General features: G+C 42.2%; 1 protein-coding gene across 1 annotated transcript in view; it reads left to right on the top strand.

Annotated features, from left to right (window-relative positions):
* The window catches only part of LOC110521771 (insulin-like growth factor-binding protein 3), a 62,825-nt gene that overhangs the window by 32,981 nt on the left and 9,154 nt on the right, over nucleotides 1-20,690 (top strand). Inside the window, exons 2-3 of the mRNA XM_021599618.2 lie at nucleotides 1,173-1,453; nucleotides 1,766-1,885. Coding sequence (XP_021455293.2) covers nucleotides 1,173-1,453; nucleotides 1,766-1,885 — 401 coding nt within the window. The remainder of the gene's footprint in view (nucleotides 1-1,172; nucleotides 1,454-1,765; nucleotides 1,886-20,690) is intronic.

Genomic DNA, 20,690 nt, shown 5'->3' with positions numbered 1-20,690 from the left:
CATAGACACTGTATATTCGATAGGCAAATAGTTGAAAAACTACAAACCTCAGATTTCCCACTTCCTGGTTGGATTTATTCTCAGGTTTTTGCCTGCCATATGAGTTCTGTTATACTCACAGACATCATTCAAACAGTTTTAGAAACTTCAGTGTGTTTTCTATCCAAATCTACTAATAATATGCATATATTAGCAACTGGGCCTGAGTAGCAGGCAGTTTACTCTGGGCACCTTATTCATCCACTCTAGTCAATACTGCCCCCAGCCATAACAAGTTATTTGCTATTGTTACGTCCGTCATTAGAATGAGACCAAGGTGCAGCGTGGTAAGCTTACATTTTTTCTTTATTTAAAATGACACCGAAAAATAACTAAATAAGAAAACGAACGTAAAGCTATATGCAGTGCAGAACGCAACGACACACAAACAAGATTCCACAACTTTAGGTGGGAAAAAGGGATGCCTAAGTATGATCCCCAATCAGAGACAACGAATGACAGGTGCCTCTGATTGGGAACCATACCCGGCCAACAAAGAAATAGACAAACTAGAATGCCCACCCAAATCACACCCTGACCTAACCAAATAGAGAAATAAATAGGCTCTCTAAGGTCAGGGCGTGACAGCTATATTGTAATTACTTCACCACCATGGCCTATTTATTACCTTACCTCTCATATCCTACATTATTTGTACATGCTGTATATATATTTTTCTACTGTATTATTGATTGTATGTTAGTTCAACTCTGTATTGTTGTATGTGTCGAACTGCTTTGCTTTATCTTGGCCAGGTCGCAGTTGCAAATCAGAACCTGTTCTCAACTAGCCTACCTGGTTAAATAAAAGTTAAATAAATCAAAATTAATGAAATAACCGACATTCTAAAACTATAGTTTGTTAATTAACAAGAAATGTGTGGAGTGGTTGAAAAACTAGTTTTAATGAAAGTGTATGGAAACTTCCAACTTCAATTGTATATGTGAAAACTCTGATAGCATCCGAAAGCACCATAATCTCAGTAAAACTTTTCCTCAGGCTAATATAATGGTGTTCCATCTCCTTACCAGTACAACGGTCATATTCTATGACAATCTAACAACACAAATTATCCATCAAGCTTTTTGGACTTAATTTCAAAACTATGACATAATTTCCTGTTGTTTTGACAGAGAACACAGGCAGGGAGCAGGTGGTGGCGGGGGAAGAGTGGCATACCAATGTCACCGTGATGACTACCATGGCGGTGGGTGTGGTTGTTGTTGAAGGCGGAGGCGGAGGCGGCAAACACCGAGTGGCGATAGAGGCCAAACCGCCGCTGCAACCCAAGCTGGATGTGATCAAGAAGGAGCAGAATAAGAAGAGCCAGAGCTACAAGATGGAGTCAGGATCTGGGGGAGTCAAAGCCAACATTCCCAGGTTTTCTCTGGAGGACAAGAGGGAGACCGAATATGTAAGTAATGACTCCATCTAGCAGCATGGATATAGATATTTAACTAATACCTACCACCCCTATTTCTCACATACCATACAGAGACCCACCTGTTTACTGACACACACAGACCCACCCCCTCCCCTCATCTGTTTACTGACACACACCCATACTTTACTGACACACACTCATTTTAGTACTGTGTTAGTACTGGGTTAGTGCTGTGCTAGTACTGTGTTGCTACAGTGTTAGTACTGTGTTGCTACAGTGTTAGTACCGTGTTAGTATGGTGTTAGTACAGTTCTATTGAGGTGTTGTGTGCTGTGTATGCAGGGCCCATGCAGGAGAGAGATGGAGAGCATTCTGAACAGTCTTAAAATCTCCAATGTGCTCATCCCCAGAGGCGTCCGCATCCCCAACTGTGACAAAAAAGGCTTCTACAAGAAAAAACAAGTGAGTCTCGCTCTGCTTTAAGTATTATATACACACACACACACACACACACACACACACACACACACACACACACACACACACACACACACACACACACACACACACACACACACACATTCGCTATACAGGCTTCAAAAAGAAACCTCTTTGACAGTACCTTGACAGAAACAGAAACATCAATAGCATTATCAACATAAATAATAACCAGGTATTACAGCGACACCTGCACACTGCTGACTCACTACACTCTTACCAATTCTGGGTTTAAAAACATCTTATTATTTGGTTAACCTAGGACTGAGTATATATTGGCCAGAACACACGCTTAGTTATTTTGACCCAGCCAGTTGGGTTGAGTGAATAACCCAACAAATTGTGATTACCCAAACATGGGTGATTCAACCATCAGTTGTTGTTTTTTTGTTTTTTGTACTGTTATGTTGGGTTGCCTTAGCAGCGGGGTTATACACATTTGATCTTAATATGTGATGACTATACAGCAGAACAGCTTAACAGGAATGACATTTACGCTCATGGGTGGCTATCTAAAGGCCACGCCCCAACTAAACTACGCCTCCAGTCTTTTGATCTGACCCATTGGATCATATCTCAATAACCCAGCATCAATAACCCACAAGTTTTTCAAGAAAACAACCCAGCAGCTAATGACCCAACGCCTGCAACCCAGCAGTTGGGTCAACCAAACAACCCAGCATTTTTTAGAGTGTAGGAACAGCAAATTAATTTGTTAAAGAACATTTTCAAAAATGTCAACTTGATATCTATCGTTTTCAGCACCACCCCAACATCAACATCAACATAATATGTGAAAATGGCACTATTTTATGTTTTGTAGTAAAAAGATACAAGAAGATGTGTTTCCAATGACATCATTGGTATGCATCGTGATTTTAATTCATTATGAGTAGGCGTTGCCTACTAATTGTCTACCAATTGTTTGATGATGTCATTGGGAACACTTATTTTCCTCCATCTTTTTTTACTACAAAACATAGAAACCATTTCTCACAAACAGTATGTTGATGTTGGGGTGGTGCTGAGATGATGAATATTAGGTAGAATATTCTAGAAATGTCCCTTTAAGTGAGTGTGTGTTTGAGAGAGAGGATGTGAGTGTGGTCTGAGCCTGTGTGTGACACTAGATGTGGTGGAGTAGGAGTGTGGCTGGCATGCATCTGGTGGAGAGCAAAGAAAGCAAGGATTTTGGTGAGGGCGATGGGAGGTCTCACTAGAGAAAACACAGAGACTACCACTGGTGTTGTTCTTAATGTCTGTGGCGGGACAGACATCGGCCACCCATGGTCTATACACCGACGGAGAATAGAGGGAGTAGAAATACATCCGATATTTGCAGAATGCTGGGTCTGTGTTGGGCATACAATATGCTTCATATCAATTGTAAATACATTACATTTAATGACAATACATATTATTACATAATGTATTATCCATACGGAGAGGATAGGATGCAACAGCCTACTGGACGGAGGGAGGGGGGTGATCCACACACACACACACACACACACACACACACACACACACACACACACACCATCCAACCCAGTAAATACCCCTATCATCCCACTTCCCAGGGGCAGAAGGTCTGACAAATGGTCTCTGACGATTCTGAGAAATGGAATGAGTCATATTATAACCCCCTTTAACATCACCGTGGCTCAGAGACCATTGGAACGCACCACACACACACACACATACAGTTGTGGCCAAAAGTTTTGAGAATGACACAAATATAATTTTCACAAAGTCTGCTGCCTCAGTGTCTTTAGATATTTTTGTCAGATGTTAATATGGAATTATGAAGTATAATTGCAAGCATTTCATGAGTGTCAAAGGCTTTTATTGACAATTACATGAAGTTGATGCAAAGAGTCAATATTTGTAGTGTTGACCCTTCTTTTTCAAGACCTCTGCAATCCGCCCTGACATGCTTTCAATTAACATCCTGACTGATGGCAGCCCATTCTTGCATAATGAATGCTTGGAGTTTGTCAGAATTTGCTGGTTTTTGTTTGTCCAGCCACCTCTTGAGGATTGACCACAAGTTCTTAATGGGATTAAGGTCTGGGGGGTTTCCTGGCCATAGACCCAAAATATTGATGTTTTGTTCCTCGAGCCACTTAGTTATCACTTTTGCCTTATTGCAAGGTGCTCCATCATGCTGGAAAAGGCATTGTTCGTCACCAAACTGTTCCTGGATGGTTGGGAGAAGTTGCTCTCGGAGGATGTGTTGGTACCATTCTTTATTCTTGGCTGTGTTCTTAGGCAAAATTATGAGTGAGCCCACTCCCTTGGCTGAGAAGCAACCCCACACATGAATGGTCTCAGGATGCTTTACTGTTGGCATGACACTGGACTGATGGTAGCGCTCACCTTGTCTTCTCCGGACAAGCTTTTTTCCGGATGCCCCAAACAATCGGAAAGGGGATTCATCAGAGAAAAGGACTTTACCCCAGTCCTCAGCAATCCCTGTACCTTTTGCAGAATATCAGTCTGTCCCTGATGTTTTTCCTGGAGAGAAGTGGCTTCTTTGCCACCCTTCTTGACACCAGGCCATCCTCCAAAAGTTTTTGCCTCACTGTGCGTGCAGATGCACTCACACCTGCCTGCTGCCATTCCTGAGCAAGCTCTGTTCTGGTGGTGCCCTGATCCCGCAGCTGAATCAGCTTTAGGAGATGTCCTGGCGCTTGCTGGACTTTCTTGGGCGCCCTGAAGCCTTCTTCATAACAATTGAACCCCTCCCATTGAAGTTCTTGATGGTCCAATGAATGGTTGATTTAGGTGCAATCTTACTGGCAGCAATATCCTTGCCTGTGAAGCCTTTTTTGTGCAAAGCAATGATGACGGCACGTGTTTCCTTGCAGGTAACACCACCCTCCTTTTGAAGCTTACAGTCTGTTATTCGAACTCAATCAGCATGACAGAGTGATCTCCAGCCTTGTCCTCGTCAATACTCACACCTGTGTTTACGAGAGAATCACTGACATGATGTCAGCTGGTCCTTTTGTGGCAGGGCTGAAATGCAGTGGAAATGTTTTTGGGGGATTCAGTTCATTTGCATGGCAAAGAGGGACTTTGCAATTAATTGCAATTCATCTGATCACTCTTCATAAGATTCTGGAGTATATGCAAATTGCCATCATACAAACTGAGGAAGCAGACTGTGAAAATTAAAATGTCATTCTCAAAACTTTTGGCTACGACTGTATACATGCGCGCACATATATACATGTACAAGGGCATACACACACACACACACACACACACACACACACACACACACACACACACACACACACACACACACACACACACACACACACACACACACACACACACACACACACACACACACACACACACACACACACACACACACACACACTGTACATGCAGTGACATGTATAACAGTTGGATATGTGAATTGATTTCGATGCTCAGTATATATCTGGTTTGGTTGGAGAGAGTGTGGTTAGATTGGGGCTGTAGCCACTATGGCAGTAACCTACTAGTCAGGGCTCCTTGATGATTTTTTTTACAAAGGAGCTTGCGTTCCTAAATTGAAAAAGTAAGGAGCACATACAGAAATTTAGGAGCACATTGAAAGTATTTGAGGAAGACTGCTCAATATACTAAATATTTGAGTCACTTACGTAAGACAAAAATGTTTAGCTGCCCCTTTAATGGGCGGGCCGTTACCATGGTAACGGTGGGACTCGCATGTCTGTCTGTTAGTGATGTGAAGTTTGACTCTTTTTACTAACTCGTTCAGTTTTCGACTCGTTTAGTCAATAGAACAAACCTTTCGACTCATTTCGTTCATTTGAGTTAGTAATGCCCAGAGCACGCAGGACCCCCCTATCAGCGAATGATGATCTGAAAACTCTATAGAGTCATGATTCTACAAGCCTCTCGTTCACGTTGTTCATTATAAGGGGCTTATTAGAGCTGTCATTTGTGACTGAGACAAGTGTAAAAGTGTGTTTTAAACAATGTAGGCCACATTTGTTGATTGCTAGGCATACAAATACGATTATTTCTTGATATATTTGAAAGGAGGTCTAGTTGTGGCCGCAACTGGACTATATTGTGAACGACTGTTGGAGGAATGCATTGCTTGACTGCCATGAGGGTGATAAGCAAAATATAGTTCACTAACTTCAACCCCCCAAATGATTCATTCTTAAGTTCGAGTTTATTGAGCAGAGGCTGTTTATGTTTTGGTTGTACAAAACTGTGTCCATCTTAACATTCAATAATCAATGAATTGCATTCATTCTTGCACCATGAGATCACCAATTATCAGTTCTAAACATGTATTTTTCTTCTCTATGCTGCCTGCAGCGTGATCTGTTTTCCTGCGGGCATATATGACAGACAGTCGGAGCACGTCTCTGGAGCTGCTGAGCCAGAGGAGCATGTATCAATCCTGCGGTACAACTAAAATAAACGAGTCACTTAGAAAAACGAATCATGACACTCTAGTCAGTAAAAATAGTAATTGAAAAGATCAAATCGTTCGCGAACTTCACATCACTACTGACTGTGAGAGATGAGATTCTCCAATGTCTCTCTCCGTTAGCAGTTGAGCAAGCTCAAACTAACATTGAAAAACCACCTAGCGTGTTAACAAAACAATGTACATAGTCAAGAGGACAAATTCACACTTGAGTAGACTTTCGTGTAAATTTGACCAACTTCCATGCCTGTGCGCTTCTAAAAATAAATCTTTCAGTACTTCACTCAAAGCCCCCCAGGAACTGTTGCTGCTCGAGGTGGGATAGCTATATTGGAATCGTAGTTCTTTGTGTGATTAGCTAACACCTATGAAGCAAAATGGCAGAAATACTTTGAAAATATCTAATAGCAATTGTTTTTGCTATAAATCACAACTCGCACATGTGCTCAAACTTTACTTTCTCAGTTCAAACAGGTCTATTTTAGGTGCATAAGCGTGTAAAATAGTCTTACTGTAGAGCCCTGCTAAGAGTACTATGTGGCCTGGCCTCTCTCTGTCTCCCATGGTCTCTCTGTAGCTTCTATAGCCTGGCCTCTCTGTCTGTTAACCTTTGTCCTACTAAGATGTTCTCTTAGAAACATGTGTCCCTCAGATGACTGGGTGGGAGTTTATATGAATCTGTAAATGTTAAGTCAAGCTCCAGCTCCTGCCCCCCTCAGTGTGGATAGATAGAGGGGAGTAGGGATTAGGGGGTAGTGCTAGAGGCACGGGCGAGCCGGCAGGGGTGTTGTGGTATACCAATCGAGGGGAATGTGCGGTCATGGTGTGTTCCAGACATTTAAGACCGGAAAATACAGTGAAGAGGAGACCGTGTGAACAGTCTAGACTGGAGTGACAATACTGAGAGAAGGAGAAAGGAGGGGGGGTTTAGAAATAATGGGAAGAGAGGAATGGAAAGAAGGAAGGAGGGAGGGAGTAGAGTCATGGAAGTGTGTGTGTGTGTGTGTGTGTGTGTGTGTGTGTGTGTGTGTGTGTGTGTGTGTGTGTGTGTGTGTGTGTGTGTGTGTGTGTGTGTGTGTGTGTGTGTGTGTGAGAGGGTCAGCTGTTTGTTCACCAGCACCCGACCGCAATTGCTAATAACCCATCTGCAACCACCTGACTATACAGTACATTCGGAAAGTATTCAGACACCTTGACTTTTTCCACATTTTGTTACGTTACAGCCTTATTTTAATATTGATTAAATAAATGTTTTGGAAACGGCTGATTTCTAATGGAATATCTAAATAGGCATACAAAGGCCCATTAACAGCAACCATCACTATTGTGTTCCAATGGCACGTTGTATTAGCTGATCCAAGTTTATCATTTTAAAAGGCTAATTGATCATTAGAAAACCCTTTTGCAATTATGTTAGCACAGCTGAAAACTGTTGTACTGATTAAAAAAGTAATAAAACGGGCCTTCTTTAGACTAGTTGAGTATCTGGAGCATCAGCATTTGTGGGTTCGATTGCAGGCTCAAAATGTCCAGAAACAAAGACCTTTCTTCTGAAACTCGTCAGTCTATTCTTGTTCTGAGAAATTTAGGCTATTCCATGTGAGAAATTGCCAAGAAACTGAAGATCTGGTGCAACGCTGTGTACTACTCCATTCACAGAACAGCTCAAACTGTCTCTAACCAGAATTGAAAGAGGAGTGGGAGGCCCCGGTGCACAACTGAGCAAGAGGACACGCACATTAGAGTGTCTAGTTTGAGAAACAGTCGCCTAAGTCCTCAACTGGCAGCTTCATTAAATAGTACCCGCAAAACATCCGTCTCAACGTCAACAGTGAAGAGGCGACTCCAGGATGCTGGCATTCTAGGCAGACTTCCTCTGTCCCATGTGTGTTCTTTTGCCCATCTTAATCTTTTATTTTTATTGGCCAGTATGAGATATGGCTTTTTCTTTGCAACTCTGCCTAGAAGGACAGCATCCCGGAGTCGCCTCTTCACTGTTGACGTTGAGACTGGTGTTTTGCGGGTAATATTTAATGAAGCTGCCAGTTGAGGACTTGTGAGGCGTCTGTTTCTCAAACCGGAAAGGTGGCCGAAGGAAGAATTGGCTTTGGGTGTGACCAGTGAGATATACCGGACCGCGTGCTATGGGTGGGTGGTGCTATGGTGACCAGTGAGCTGAGATAAGGCGGGGCTTTACCTAGCAGAGACTTGTAGATGACCTGGAACCAGTGGGTTTGGCGACGAGTATGAAGCGATGGCCAGCCAACGAGAGCGTATAGGTCGCACTGGTGGGTAGTATAAGGGACTTTGGTGACAAAACGGATGGCACTGTGGTAGACTGCATCCAATTTGTTGAGTAGAGTGTTGGAGGCTATTTTGTAAATGATATCGTCGAGGATCGGTAGGATGGTCAGTTTTACGAAGGTATGTTTGGCAGCATGAGTGAAGGATGCTTTGTTGTGAAATAGGAAGCCGATTCTAGATTTACTTTGGATTGGAGATGTTTAATGTGAAACTGGAAGGAGAGTTTACAGTCTAACCAGACACCTTGGTATTTGTAGTTGTCCACATATTCTAAGTCACAACCATCCAGAGTAGTGATGCTGGACGGGCGGGCAGGTGCGGGAAGCGATCGGTTGAAGAGCATGCCAGGCCAGGTCGATTAGAAAGGCCTGCTCGTTGAAGTGTTTTAGGAAGCGTTTGACAGTGATGAGGGGTGGTCGTTTGACTGCAGACCCATTACGGATGCAGGCAATGAGGCAGGGATCGTTGAGATCTTGGTTGAAAACAGCAGAGGTGTATTTAGAGGGCAAGTTGGTCGGGATGATATCTATGAGGGTGCCCGTATTTACGGATTTGGCGTTTTACCTGGTGGGTTCATTGATCATTTGTGTGAGATTGAGGTCATCAAGCTTAGATTGTAGGATGGCCGGGGTGTGAAGCATGTCACTCTTTACCTAGCAGTCACCTAGCAGCACGAGCTCTGAGGATAGATGGGGGGGCAATCAATTCACATATGGTGTCCAGGGCACAGCTGGGGGCAGAGGGTGGCATATAGCAAACGGCAACAGTGAGAGACTTGGATTTTTAAAAGTAGTATTAAGGTCTCACAGTTGACAATGCATGTCAGAGCAAAAATCCATTAGGTCGAAGGAACTGTATGTAGAGGTCAGAGACAAGATTGTATCGAGGTAGGGATCTGGGGAAGGCTACCAAAACATTTCTGCATCATTAAAGATCCCCAAGAACACATTGGCCTCCATCATTCTTAAAAGGAAGAAGTATGGAACCAGACTCTTCCTAGACTCTTCCTAGAGCTGATCACCCGACCAAACTGAGATATTGTGAGGAAGGGCCTTGGTTATGTTACAAAGAACCTGATGGTCACTCTTGAAAGACCTCCAGAGTTCCTCTGTGGAGATGGGAGAACCTTCCAGAAGGACAACCAGCTCTGCAGCACTCCACCAACCAGGCCTTTATGGTAGAATGGCCAGACGGATGCCACTCCTCAGTAAAAGGCACATGACAGCCTGCTTGGAGTTTGCCAAAAGGCACCTAAAGACTCTCAGACCACGAGAAACAAGATTCTCTGGTCTAATGAAACTAAGATTGAACACTTTGGCCTGAATGCCAAGCATCACATCTGGAGGAAACCTGGCACCATCCCTACGGTGAAGCATGAAGTCATGCTGTGGGGATCTTTTTCATGGACTGGGAGACTAGGCAGGATCGGGGGAAAGATATGTGGTGCAATGTACAGAGAGATCCTTGATGAAAACCTGCTCCAGTGCCTCAGGACCTCAGACTGAAGATGAAGATTCACCTCCCAACAGGAAAACGACCCTAAGCACACAGCCAAGACAACGCAAAACTGTCTTTGGGACAAGTCTATGAATGTCCTTGAGTGGCACAGCCGGACCCCGAACTTGAACCTGATCTAACATCTCTGGAGAGACCTGAAAATAGCTGTGCAGCGATGCTCCCCATCCAACCTGACAGCACTTGAGAGGAATGGGTGAAATTCCCCAAATACAGGTGTGCCAAGCTTGTAGCGTCAAGAACGCTCAAGTCTGTAATCGCTGCCAAAGGTGCTTCAACAAAGTACTGAATAAAGGGTCTGAATACTTATGTAAATGTGATATTTCAGTTTTTTTTTTGTAATAAACTTGCAATAAAACTGTTTTTTCTTTGTCATTATGGGGTATTGTGTGTAAATCGATGAGGAAATAAACACAATTTAATCAATTTTAGAATACGGCTGTAACATAACAACATGTGGAAAAGTCTAGTTGTCTGCTTTCTTTCCAAATGCATAGTATGTGATGAAGTGAATCTGAGGCCCGCACCCAACCCAAACCCGCTAATATAGAAAATGTGCAGTAGGGTACAGTCAAAGACTGCGGAACAATTTTTTGACAGGGGGTGCAGGATTTATTTTGCCCGATTTAGTTGTTGCTTTTAATTTTCAACATTTTTGTAGGCTATTTGTTAGTCAACTTGTCTATAATTAGATATGTGCCGCTTCTCTTCTGTCATTATATGTTGCCCTAGAAGACTAAATAAACCCTTGCTCACCAGATGAATAGAATGAATGTTTCAATGTAGTTGACATCAGTAAAGTTGATCTGTTATCGTCTTTCGCAGAGCAGATGTTTGGGACTGGGGAGAAAATGCAATAACATTAAAAAAAAAGTCAAAGATTGTCTCTGAAAAATGTCCACTAGTTGTAAGGAAATAGAAAGCTGTGAAAACGACCCAACATGTTTCTGATTAAGATTGCAGTTTGGCTTGGAGGCTTATTTTAAGTGGTTGAAATACAATCAGCGTTTATGATGCTGATAAGATTGCACCTCTACAGACGGTATCTAACTGAGCGTTCGCATTCTCTCAAGATGCTGAAAGAAAGAAATCATATCTTTCCACTTCTGTTCTCCAGTCAACATTTTGCTATCATTTGGCGTATCATTTTACTGCAAGAAATGCTTAATTCTGTAGGAGTTAATGTTAAGTCTATGTGAGAGGTTATAGACCTACAGTCAGATTTCAGTTTCCATTTAACCCATCTGAACAGAAGGCTACAGTTCCCTTGAACGTCCCTATTTGAAGTCCAAGTCTTGTGACTGTCGAATTTGTATAGCGCCTCACATTCATCACACATAACACAGCCGACACTGCCATCATCCTCTTTTACCACTTCACCAAATCTTTCCTGAACATTACTTTTCTGGAATTACTTTTCTCCCTTCGCTTTATTTTCAACTCTCCGTTTCGCAGCTTTTCTCTTCTTGAATTATACTCTGACGTTATCTTTTTTGCCTACGTGGATGACGCTAACGTTTTCTGCCTGTTCACAAAAGCATTTGGCGATTGGTGTGTAGGCTATTTGGTGCGTGTACAGTTAGGCCCTTAAGCTTACACACTAATGCCAGGAAGCCTAAAATACCTCAAGGTAGTCTATAGATATAAATTGCACAAGAATGATACACTATATATACAAAAGTATTTGGACACCCCTTCAAATGAGTGGTTTCGGCTATTTCAGTCACACCATTTGGTGACAGGTGTGTTAAATCGAGCACACAGCCATGCAATCTCCATAGACAAACAATGTCAGTAGAATGTCCTTACTGACGATGTCAATGACTTTCAAAGTGGCACCTGTTGTAGTATGCCACCTTTCCAACAAGTCAGTTTGTAAAATGTCTGCCCTGCTAGAGCTGCCCCGGTCAACTGTACAGTACATTATTGACCTGGATCTCCCTGCCTCTCCATGTTAGAAACTCATAATCCATACACATATTCAAGTCCACACTAAAGATACACCTCTTCAAGCAGGCCTACCCAGATTCACTGTTGTCTTAGCTTATTCTCTGTGTAGTTCTTTTCCATGGTTAGTCTGTTAACATGTTTAATGGTCTCCATGGTTAGCCTGTCATCATGTGTAGTGGTCTACTTGGTTAGTCTGACATCATGTTTAGTGGTCTCCATGGTTAGCCTGTCGTCGTGTTTTGTGGTCTCCATGGTTAGTCTGTCATCATGTGTAGTGGTCTCCATGGTTAGCCTGTCATCATGTGTAGTGGTCTCCTTGGTTAGTCTGTGCTTATGTTTAGTGTATTTTTATATAGTTACTTATTTTAATGTGTGATTGTATTGCTTTTCATCCTACTGATTTTCTTCTGTATGTAAAGTGACATGAAAAGCGCTTAAATAAAATCTATTATTATTATTACAATTAACAGAGAGAGAGAGAGAGAGAGAGAGAGAGAGAGAGAGCTGCCACCCCTTGGCCATGCATTCTGAGGCACAGGGAATCATTCAACAGGTGGGGTAGGAAAGGACCAGGAGAAAAAAGCACTTGTGATAGAGAGAGATACATAGCAAAAGGACATTGACAGATTGCAAAATATGTGAGAGAAACAGGTAACGATTTCATTTGACAGCATATCGATAACATATTTATTACACATCTGTAAGAATTTCACGAATGTGTTATAACAGGTCCCAACTGCATTATTAAAGATGAACCAAATATATCCATAGCACATCTATAGCACATTAATGTCATGCTATACAAGTGCTCATATTTAGGTATCTTAATGGATGCATCAATACAATGACAGTGGTGTCATCATTATGACTATTCTCAAAAGTCTGCTTCTGTCATATCAGTGTTAGTGAATATGGCAAAAGGCCAAAACACGTTTACAAAATGATACTGGTATACAGTGCATTCGGAAAAGTATTCAGACCCCTTGACATTTTGTAAATGTTTTTACGTTATAGCCTTATTCTAAAATGTATTAAATTGGGGGGGGTTTCTTCATAAATCTACACACAATACCCCATAATGACAAAGGAAAAACTGTTTTTTAGAAATGTTGGCAAATTTATATAAAAATAAAAAAAATCAGAAATCATATAATTTACATAAGTATTCAGACCCTTTACTCAGTACTTTGTTGAAGCACCTTTGGCAGCAATTAAAGCCTTGAGTCTTCTTGGGTATGATGCTACAAGCTTGACACATCTGTATTTGGGCAGTTTATCCCATTATTCTCTGCAGATCCTCTCAAGGTTTGTCATGTTGGATCTGGAGCGTTGCTGCACAGCTATTGTCTGGTCTCTCCAGAGATGTTTGATCGAATTCAAGTCCGGGCTCTGCCTGGGCCACTCAAGGACATTCAGAAACTTGTCCCGAAGCCACTCTTATGTTGTCTTGGCTGTGTGCTTAGGGTTATTGTCCTGTTGGAAGGTGAACCTTCGCCCCTGTGTGGACTCCATCAAGTTGTAGAAACATCTCAAGGATGATCAATGGAAACAGTATGCACCTGAGCTCAATTTCGTGTCTCATAGCAAAAGGTCTGAATACTTATGTAAATAAGGTATTTCTGTTTTCTAAAAACCAGTTTTTTCTTTGTCATTGTGGGGTATTGTGTGTAGATTGATGACAAAATGTTTTTATGTAATACATTTTAGAATAAGGCTGTAACGTAACAAAATGTTTAAAATGATAAGGGGTCTGAATACTTTCCGAATGCACTGTAGCATACTAACCCCAAATCAAATCGTGTAGTTGAGGGTCATATCCTAATTATTTAGGAAATCATCAACAGCCCTCCTCCACATACCAATTAGGGGTAAATTGGTCATACTGGTCTATAACGCACACATGAAGAGTCTATGTATGAATTGTATGCAGTCGAAGTAAAGTCTAATATATTTAGAAAGCATTTATAGCTAAGTACTTTATGGTAATTAACTGTGCAGTTTGCCATGTGATCTACAGTACATTGTATTTACATTGGCACATTAGAGACCTTTTAAAACACAACAAATTAACAGACAGAAACCAGTTGCTTTCATTTTGACTGCAGAGAAGGGGTGAGAGGTTAGTCTGACATCACTTCTGGGTGACAGCCAAGTGCTCTTCTGGCTTCTTAATAGCTATTTGTGTTATTTTACATGTGCAAATGTACAATGTCAGTCATGAAATAGTGAACAAAAAGGTTAACTAAATGTTTAATTCATTTTTTGACGATTTTTGTTGACCCTAGAGGTCACCAGGAAGTGACATTTCAGAGACGTCTCACATCGCATATTCTCTCCCAGTGTAGCCAAAATGTAAAGCTCCATGCTAACCGGGATCCTTGGGACGACCCTACAACATTTGAATCTGAAAAGTATACTGAACAAAAATATAAACACAACAGGTAACATGTTGGTCCCATGTTTCATGACCTGAAATAAAAGATCTCTGAAATTTTCCATATACACAAAAAGCATATTTCTCTCAAATTTTGGGCACAAATTTGTTTACATCCCTGTTAGTGAGCATTTCTCCTTTGCCAAGGTAATTCATCCAAATGACAGGTGTGGCATATCAAGAATGTCCACCACAGCAGTTGCCAGCAAATTTAATATTTATTTATGTACCATAAAATGTCTTCAACAAAATGTGAGAATTTGGCAGTATGTCCAACCGGCCTCACAACCGCAGACTACACGTAACCAGGCACAACCAGGACCTTTACATCCGGCTTCTTCCCCTGCAGGATCGTCTGAGACCAGCCACCCGGACAGCTGGCACTAAGACTGCACTCAGCTGTATAAGGCCATAAGAAAACATGAAAAGACCGGGGACATTAATATAGGAAAACTTTCAAAAGTTTTACTTCATTTCAACCAGCATGTCACATGTAAATACAGAGAAAAAAACTTTACTCCACACACAGAGATGCAAACAAAGCTCTCCCTTGCCAGCAAATTTGGCAAATCAGACCATAATTCTATCCTCCTGATTCCTGCTTACAAGCAAAAACTAAAGCAAGAAGTACCAATACATAAATGGTCAGCTATTGCAGATGTTAAGCTACAGGACTGTTTTGCTAGCACAGACTGGATTATGTTCAGGGAATTATCTGATGGCATTGAGGAGTACACCACATCACTCACCGGCTTCATCAATATGTGTATCGATGACGTCGTCCCCACAGTGACTGTACGTACATACCCCAACCAGAAGGCATGGATTGCAGTCAACATCCACACTGAGCTAAAGGGTAGAGCTGCCGCTTTCAAGGAGCGGGACTCTAACCCGGACGCTTATAAGAAATCCTGCTATGCCCTCAGACGGACCATCAAACAGGCAAAGTGGACTAAAATATAATCCTACTACACTGGCTCTGATACTCGTCAGATGTGGCAGGGCTTGCAAACTATTATGGACTACAAAGGGAAGCCCAGCCACGAGCTGCCCAGATGAGCTAAATGACTTCAATGCTCACTTCGAGGCAAACAACACTGAAGCATGCATGACAACTGTGTGATCAGGACAACTGTGTGATCATGCTCGCTGTAGCTGATAAGACCTTTAAAAAGGTCAATATTCCCAAAGCCGCAGAGCCAGACGGATTACCAGGAAGTGTACACCGAACATGCACTGACCAACTGGCAAGTGTCTTCACTGCCATTTTCAACCTGTCCCTGATCGTTTCTTTAATACATACATGTTTCAAGCAGACCAACATAGTCCGTGTGTCCAAGAACACCAAGGTAACCTGCCTAAATTACTACTGTCCCACAGCACTTACGTATGTAGCCATGAAGTGCTTTGAAAGGCTGGTCATGGCTAACATCAACACCCTCATCCCAGAAACTCTAGACCCACTTCAATGTACATTCCACCCCAACAGATCCACAGATAATGCAATCGCTATTGATCTCCACACTGCCCTTTCCCACCAGTACAAAAGGAACACCTACAGTGAGGGAAAAAAGTATTTGATCCCCTGCTGATTTTGTACATTTGCCCACTGACAAAGAATTGATCAGTCTATACATTTAATGGTAGGTTTATTTGAACAGTGAGTGTCAGAATAACAACAAAAAAATCCAGAAAAACGCATCTCAAAAATGTTAGAAATTGATTTGCATTTTAATGAGGGAAATAGGTATTTGACCCCTCTGCAAAACATGACTTAGTACTTGGTGGCAAAACCCTTGTTGGCAATCACAGAGGTCAGACGTTTCTTGTAGTTGGCCACCAGGTTTGCACACATCTCAGGAGGGATTTTGTCCCACTCCTCTTTGCAGATCTTCTCCAAGTCATTAAGGTTTCGAGGTTGACATTTGGCAACTCGAACCTTCAGCTCCCTCCACAGATGGGATTAAGGTCTGGAGACTGGCTAGGCCACTCCAGGACCTTAATGTGCTTCTTCTTGAGCCACTCCTTTGTTGCATTGGCCGTGTGTTTTGGGTCATTGTCATGCTGGCATACCCATCCATGACCCATTTTCAATGCCCTGGCTGAGGGAAGGAGGTGCAGGTAACAAACAGAGTTTAGGAGCACTCCCTTTAAGAGTGTGCTCCTAATCTCAGCTCGTTACCTGTATAACAGACACCTGGGAGACAGAAAACTTTCTGATTGAGAGGGGGTCAAATACTTATTTCCCTCATTAAAATGCAAATCAATTTATAACATTTTTGACATGTGTTTTTCTGGATTTTGTTGTTATTCTGTCTCTCACTGTTCAAATAAAACTACCATTAAAATTATAGACTGATCATTTCTTTGTCAGTGGGAAAACATACAAAATCAGCAGGGGATCAAATACTTTTTTCCCTCACTGTATGTGAGATGCTGTTCATTGACTACAGCTCAGCATTCAACACCATAGTGCTCTCAAAGTCCATCACTTAGCTAAGGACACACTCTCTCTGCAACTGGATCCTGGAATTCCTGATGGGAAGGTAAGGGTAGGCAACATCAAATCTGCCAAGCTGTTCCTCAACATGGTGCCTTTCAGGGGTACGTGCTTAGTTCCCTCTTGTTCATCCTGTACTCCCACAACTCCGTGACCAAGCAAACTCCCCAAATACAGGTGTGCCAAGCTTGTAGCTTCATACCCATGAAGACTCAATGCTGTAGTCGCTGCCAAAGGTGCTTCAACAAAGTACTGATTAAAAGGTCTGAATACTTATGTAAATGTGATATTTAATTTTGTTATTTGTAATATTTTTTTACATTTAATTAGAAAAAAACTATTTTTGAGGTATTGTGTGTAGATTGATGAGGAAATAAATCCAATTGAATCAATTTTAGAATCCTGCTGTAACCTACCAAAATGTGGAAAAAGTCAAGGGGCACTTGTTATTGTTATTTTTTTTGTGCTACTTTTTTATATTTTTTTTACTTTAGTTTATTTTGTAAATATTTTCTTAACTCTTATTTTTCTCAAAACTGCATGGTTGGTTAAGGGCTTGTAAGTAAGCATTTCACTATAAGGTCTACACCGGTTGTATTCGTTACAAATAACATTTGATTTGGTTTGACTTGATTTTGAAACTCTGAAGAATTTCTGCACAAAATCTTTCACTGGAACTAAGTGGCCTAGCCCGAACCATGAAAAATAGCCCCAAACCATCATTCCTCCCACACCAAACTTTACAGTTGGCATTATGCATTGGGGAAGGTAGCGTTCTCCTGGACTGCTAGATGGTGAAGTGTGATTCATCACTCTAGAGAACGCTTTTTCACTGATCCAGAGTCCAATGGCGGCGAGCTTTACACCACTCCAGCTGATCCTTGGCATTTTGCATGGTGATCTTAGGTTTGTGTGCAGTTGCTCGGCAATGGAAACCCATTTCATCAACCCCCCTACAAACAGTTCTTGTGCTGATGTTGCTTCCAGAGGGAGTTTGGAACTTGGTAGTGAGTGTTGCAACCAGATGTTGCAAATAGATGATTTTTACGAGCTACAGCACTCGGCAATCTCGTTCTGTGAGCTTGTGTGGCTGAGCCATTGTTGCTCGTAGAAATTTCCACTTCACAATAACAGCACTTACAGTATGTGGACACCAGTCCATTGAGTGCTTTGTAGGTAAGCATGAACAATTTGAAGATGATCCTGTGTTGAACTGGGAGCCAGTGGAGTTTGATGCGGGTAGGGGTGATGTGGGATAGGTGAGATAGGGTATGAGTTGTGAGATGTTTTTGAGGTGGAAGAAAAAGTTATTGCTCATCCAAGTTTTCACTTCACGGAGCCAGTCAACAACAGAGGGGGATGGCAGAGTGGAGTTGGGTTTTGTGTGGATCTAGATTTGTGTGTCATCTGCAGAACAGGGAAATTTGAGTCCAAATTGATGGAGGCTCTGACCAAGGGGTAGCATGTAAATACTAAACCGTAATGGACCTAACACTGAGCCGTGTGTGACACCTGGGGCAGACCTGCAGTTGCCAAGGGAGACAAACTTATTTCTATCAGATAGGAGTGGAACCAGAAAATGGGTGATCCGGAAACTCCAAGAAGCCTCTCCATGCGGTCAGTTAAAATCTGATGACGGTGTCAAATGCTGCAGACAGGTCCAGGAGGATGAGGATGGAGATGTTCCTAGCATCAGCAGCATAGAGAAGGTCGTTCACTGCCTTTACCAAGGCAGTTTCAGTGTCATGCATAGCCCTGAAACCCGACTCAAGGGATTTAAAAAAAAAGTTTATGAGAGGCCATGTGTTGTTGGATTTGTGATGCTACCACTCTCTCAAAGCACTTTGGCGAGAAAGGGGAGGTTTGAGTTGTGCCGGTAGTTGGTGAGGATCTCAGGGTCCAGGCCCTGTTTTTTCAGAATGGGAGTTATAGCCTGTTTTCAGAGTAGGAACAATGCCAGATGTGAGGGATGCATTCACAATCTTGACCACCAGGGTGCAGAGAACAGGGCGGCATGCCTTATCTAAGGCAGAGGGCATGGGGTCAAGGGAGCAGGTTGTGGTTTTGGATTTAGAAAAGAGTAACGGTGGTTTCATTGACAATGGAGAATGCATTAAGTCTTTTCACAGGTGGTGAGTCAGGTAGTCCTGTCGGGGGGAGCAGATGAAGGGGCAGACTGTTGCAGCTGTTGGTAGATAGTATAGGTTGACCGATTAAACGGAATGTCCGATTAATTAGGGCCGATTCCAAGTTTTCATAACTAGGAACGGTGGGTTAACTGCCTTGTTCAGGGGCAGAATGACATAATTTTACCTTGTCAGCTCGGGGATTCAATCTTGCAACCTTACAGTTAACTAGTCCAACGCTCTAACCACCTGATTACATTGCACTCCACGAGGAGACTGCCTGTTATGCGAATGCAGTAAGAAGCCAAGGTAAGTTGCTAGCTAGCATTAAACGTATCTTATAAAAAATCAATCAATCATAATCACTAGTTAACTACACATGGTTGATGATATCACTAGTTTATCTAGCGTGTCTTGCGTTGCATATAATCGATGCGGTGCGTATTCTTGCTCCAATGTGTACCTAACCATAAACATCAATGCTTTTCTTAAAATCAATACACAAGTATATATTTTTAAAACTGCATATTTAGTTAATATTGCCTGCTAACCTGGCTCGTTGCGAACTCTGTGAAGACTATTTCTTCCTAACAAAGACAGCCAACTTTGCCAAACGGGGGATGATTTAACAAAAGCGCATTTGCGAAAAAAGCACAATCGTTGCACGACTGTACCTAACCATAAACATCAATGCCTTTCTTAAAATCAATACACAGAAGTATATATTTGTAAACCTGCATATTTTGCTAAAAGAAGTCCAGGTTAGCAGGCAATATTAACCAGGTGAAATTGTGTCACTTCTCTTGCGTTCATTGCACGCAGAGTCAGTGTATATGCAACAGTTTGGGCCGCCTAATTTGCCAGAATTTTATGTAATTATGACATAACATTGAAGGTTGTGCAATGTAACAGGAATATTTAGTCTTATGGATGCCACCCGTTAGATAAAATACGGAATGGTTCCATATTTCCCTGAAAGGATAAACTTCTTGTTTTTGAGATGATAGTTTCCGGATTCAACCATATTAATGATCCAAGGCTCGTATTTCTGTGTGTTATTATGTTATAACTAAGTCTATGATTTGATAGAGCAGTCTGACTGAGCGATGGTAGGCACCAGCAAGCTCGTAAGCATTCATTCAAACAGCACTTTCGTGCGTTTTGCTAGCAGCTCGTCGCTGTGCTTCAAGTATTGAGCTGTTTATGACTTCAAGCCTATCAACTCTCGAGATTAGGCTGGTGTAACCGATGTGAAATGGCTAGCTAGTTAGCGGGGTGCACGCTAATAGCGTTCAAACGTCACTCGCTCTGAGACTTGGAGTGGTTGTTCCCCTTGCTCTGCAAAGGCCGTGGCTTTTGAGGAGCGATGGGTAACGCTGCTTCGAGGGTGGCTGTTGTCGATGTGTTCCTGGTTCGAGCCCAGGTAGGGGTGAGGAGAGGGACGGAAGCTATACTGTTACACTGGCAATACTAAA

The sequence above is a fragment of the Oncorhynchus mykiss genome, chromosome 30, assembly GCF_013265735.2.
Source record: "Oncorhynchus mykiss isolate Arlee chromosome 30, USDA_OmykA_1.1, whole genome shotgun sequence".
In the NCBI taxonomy this organism is placed as follows: domain Eukaryota; kingdom Metazoa; phylum Chordata; class Actinopteri; order Salmoniformes; family Salmonidae; genus Oncorhynchus; species Oncorhynchus mykiss.
The sequence above is the reverse complement of the archived record's forward strand: the minus strand, read 5'-3'. Positions and strand labels throughout refer to the sequence as shown.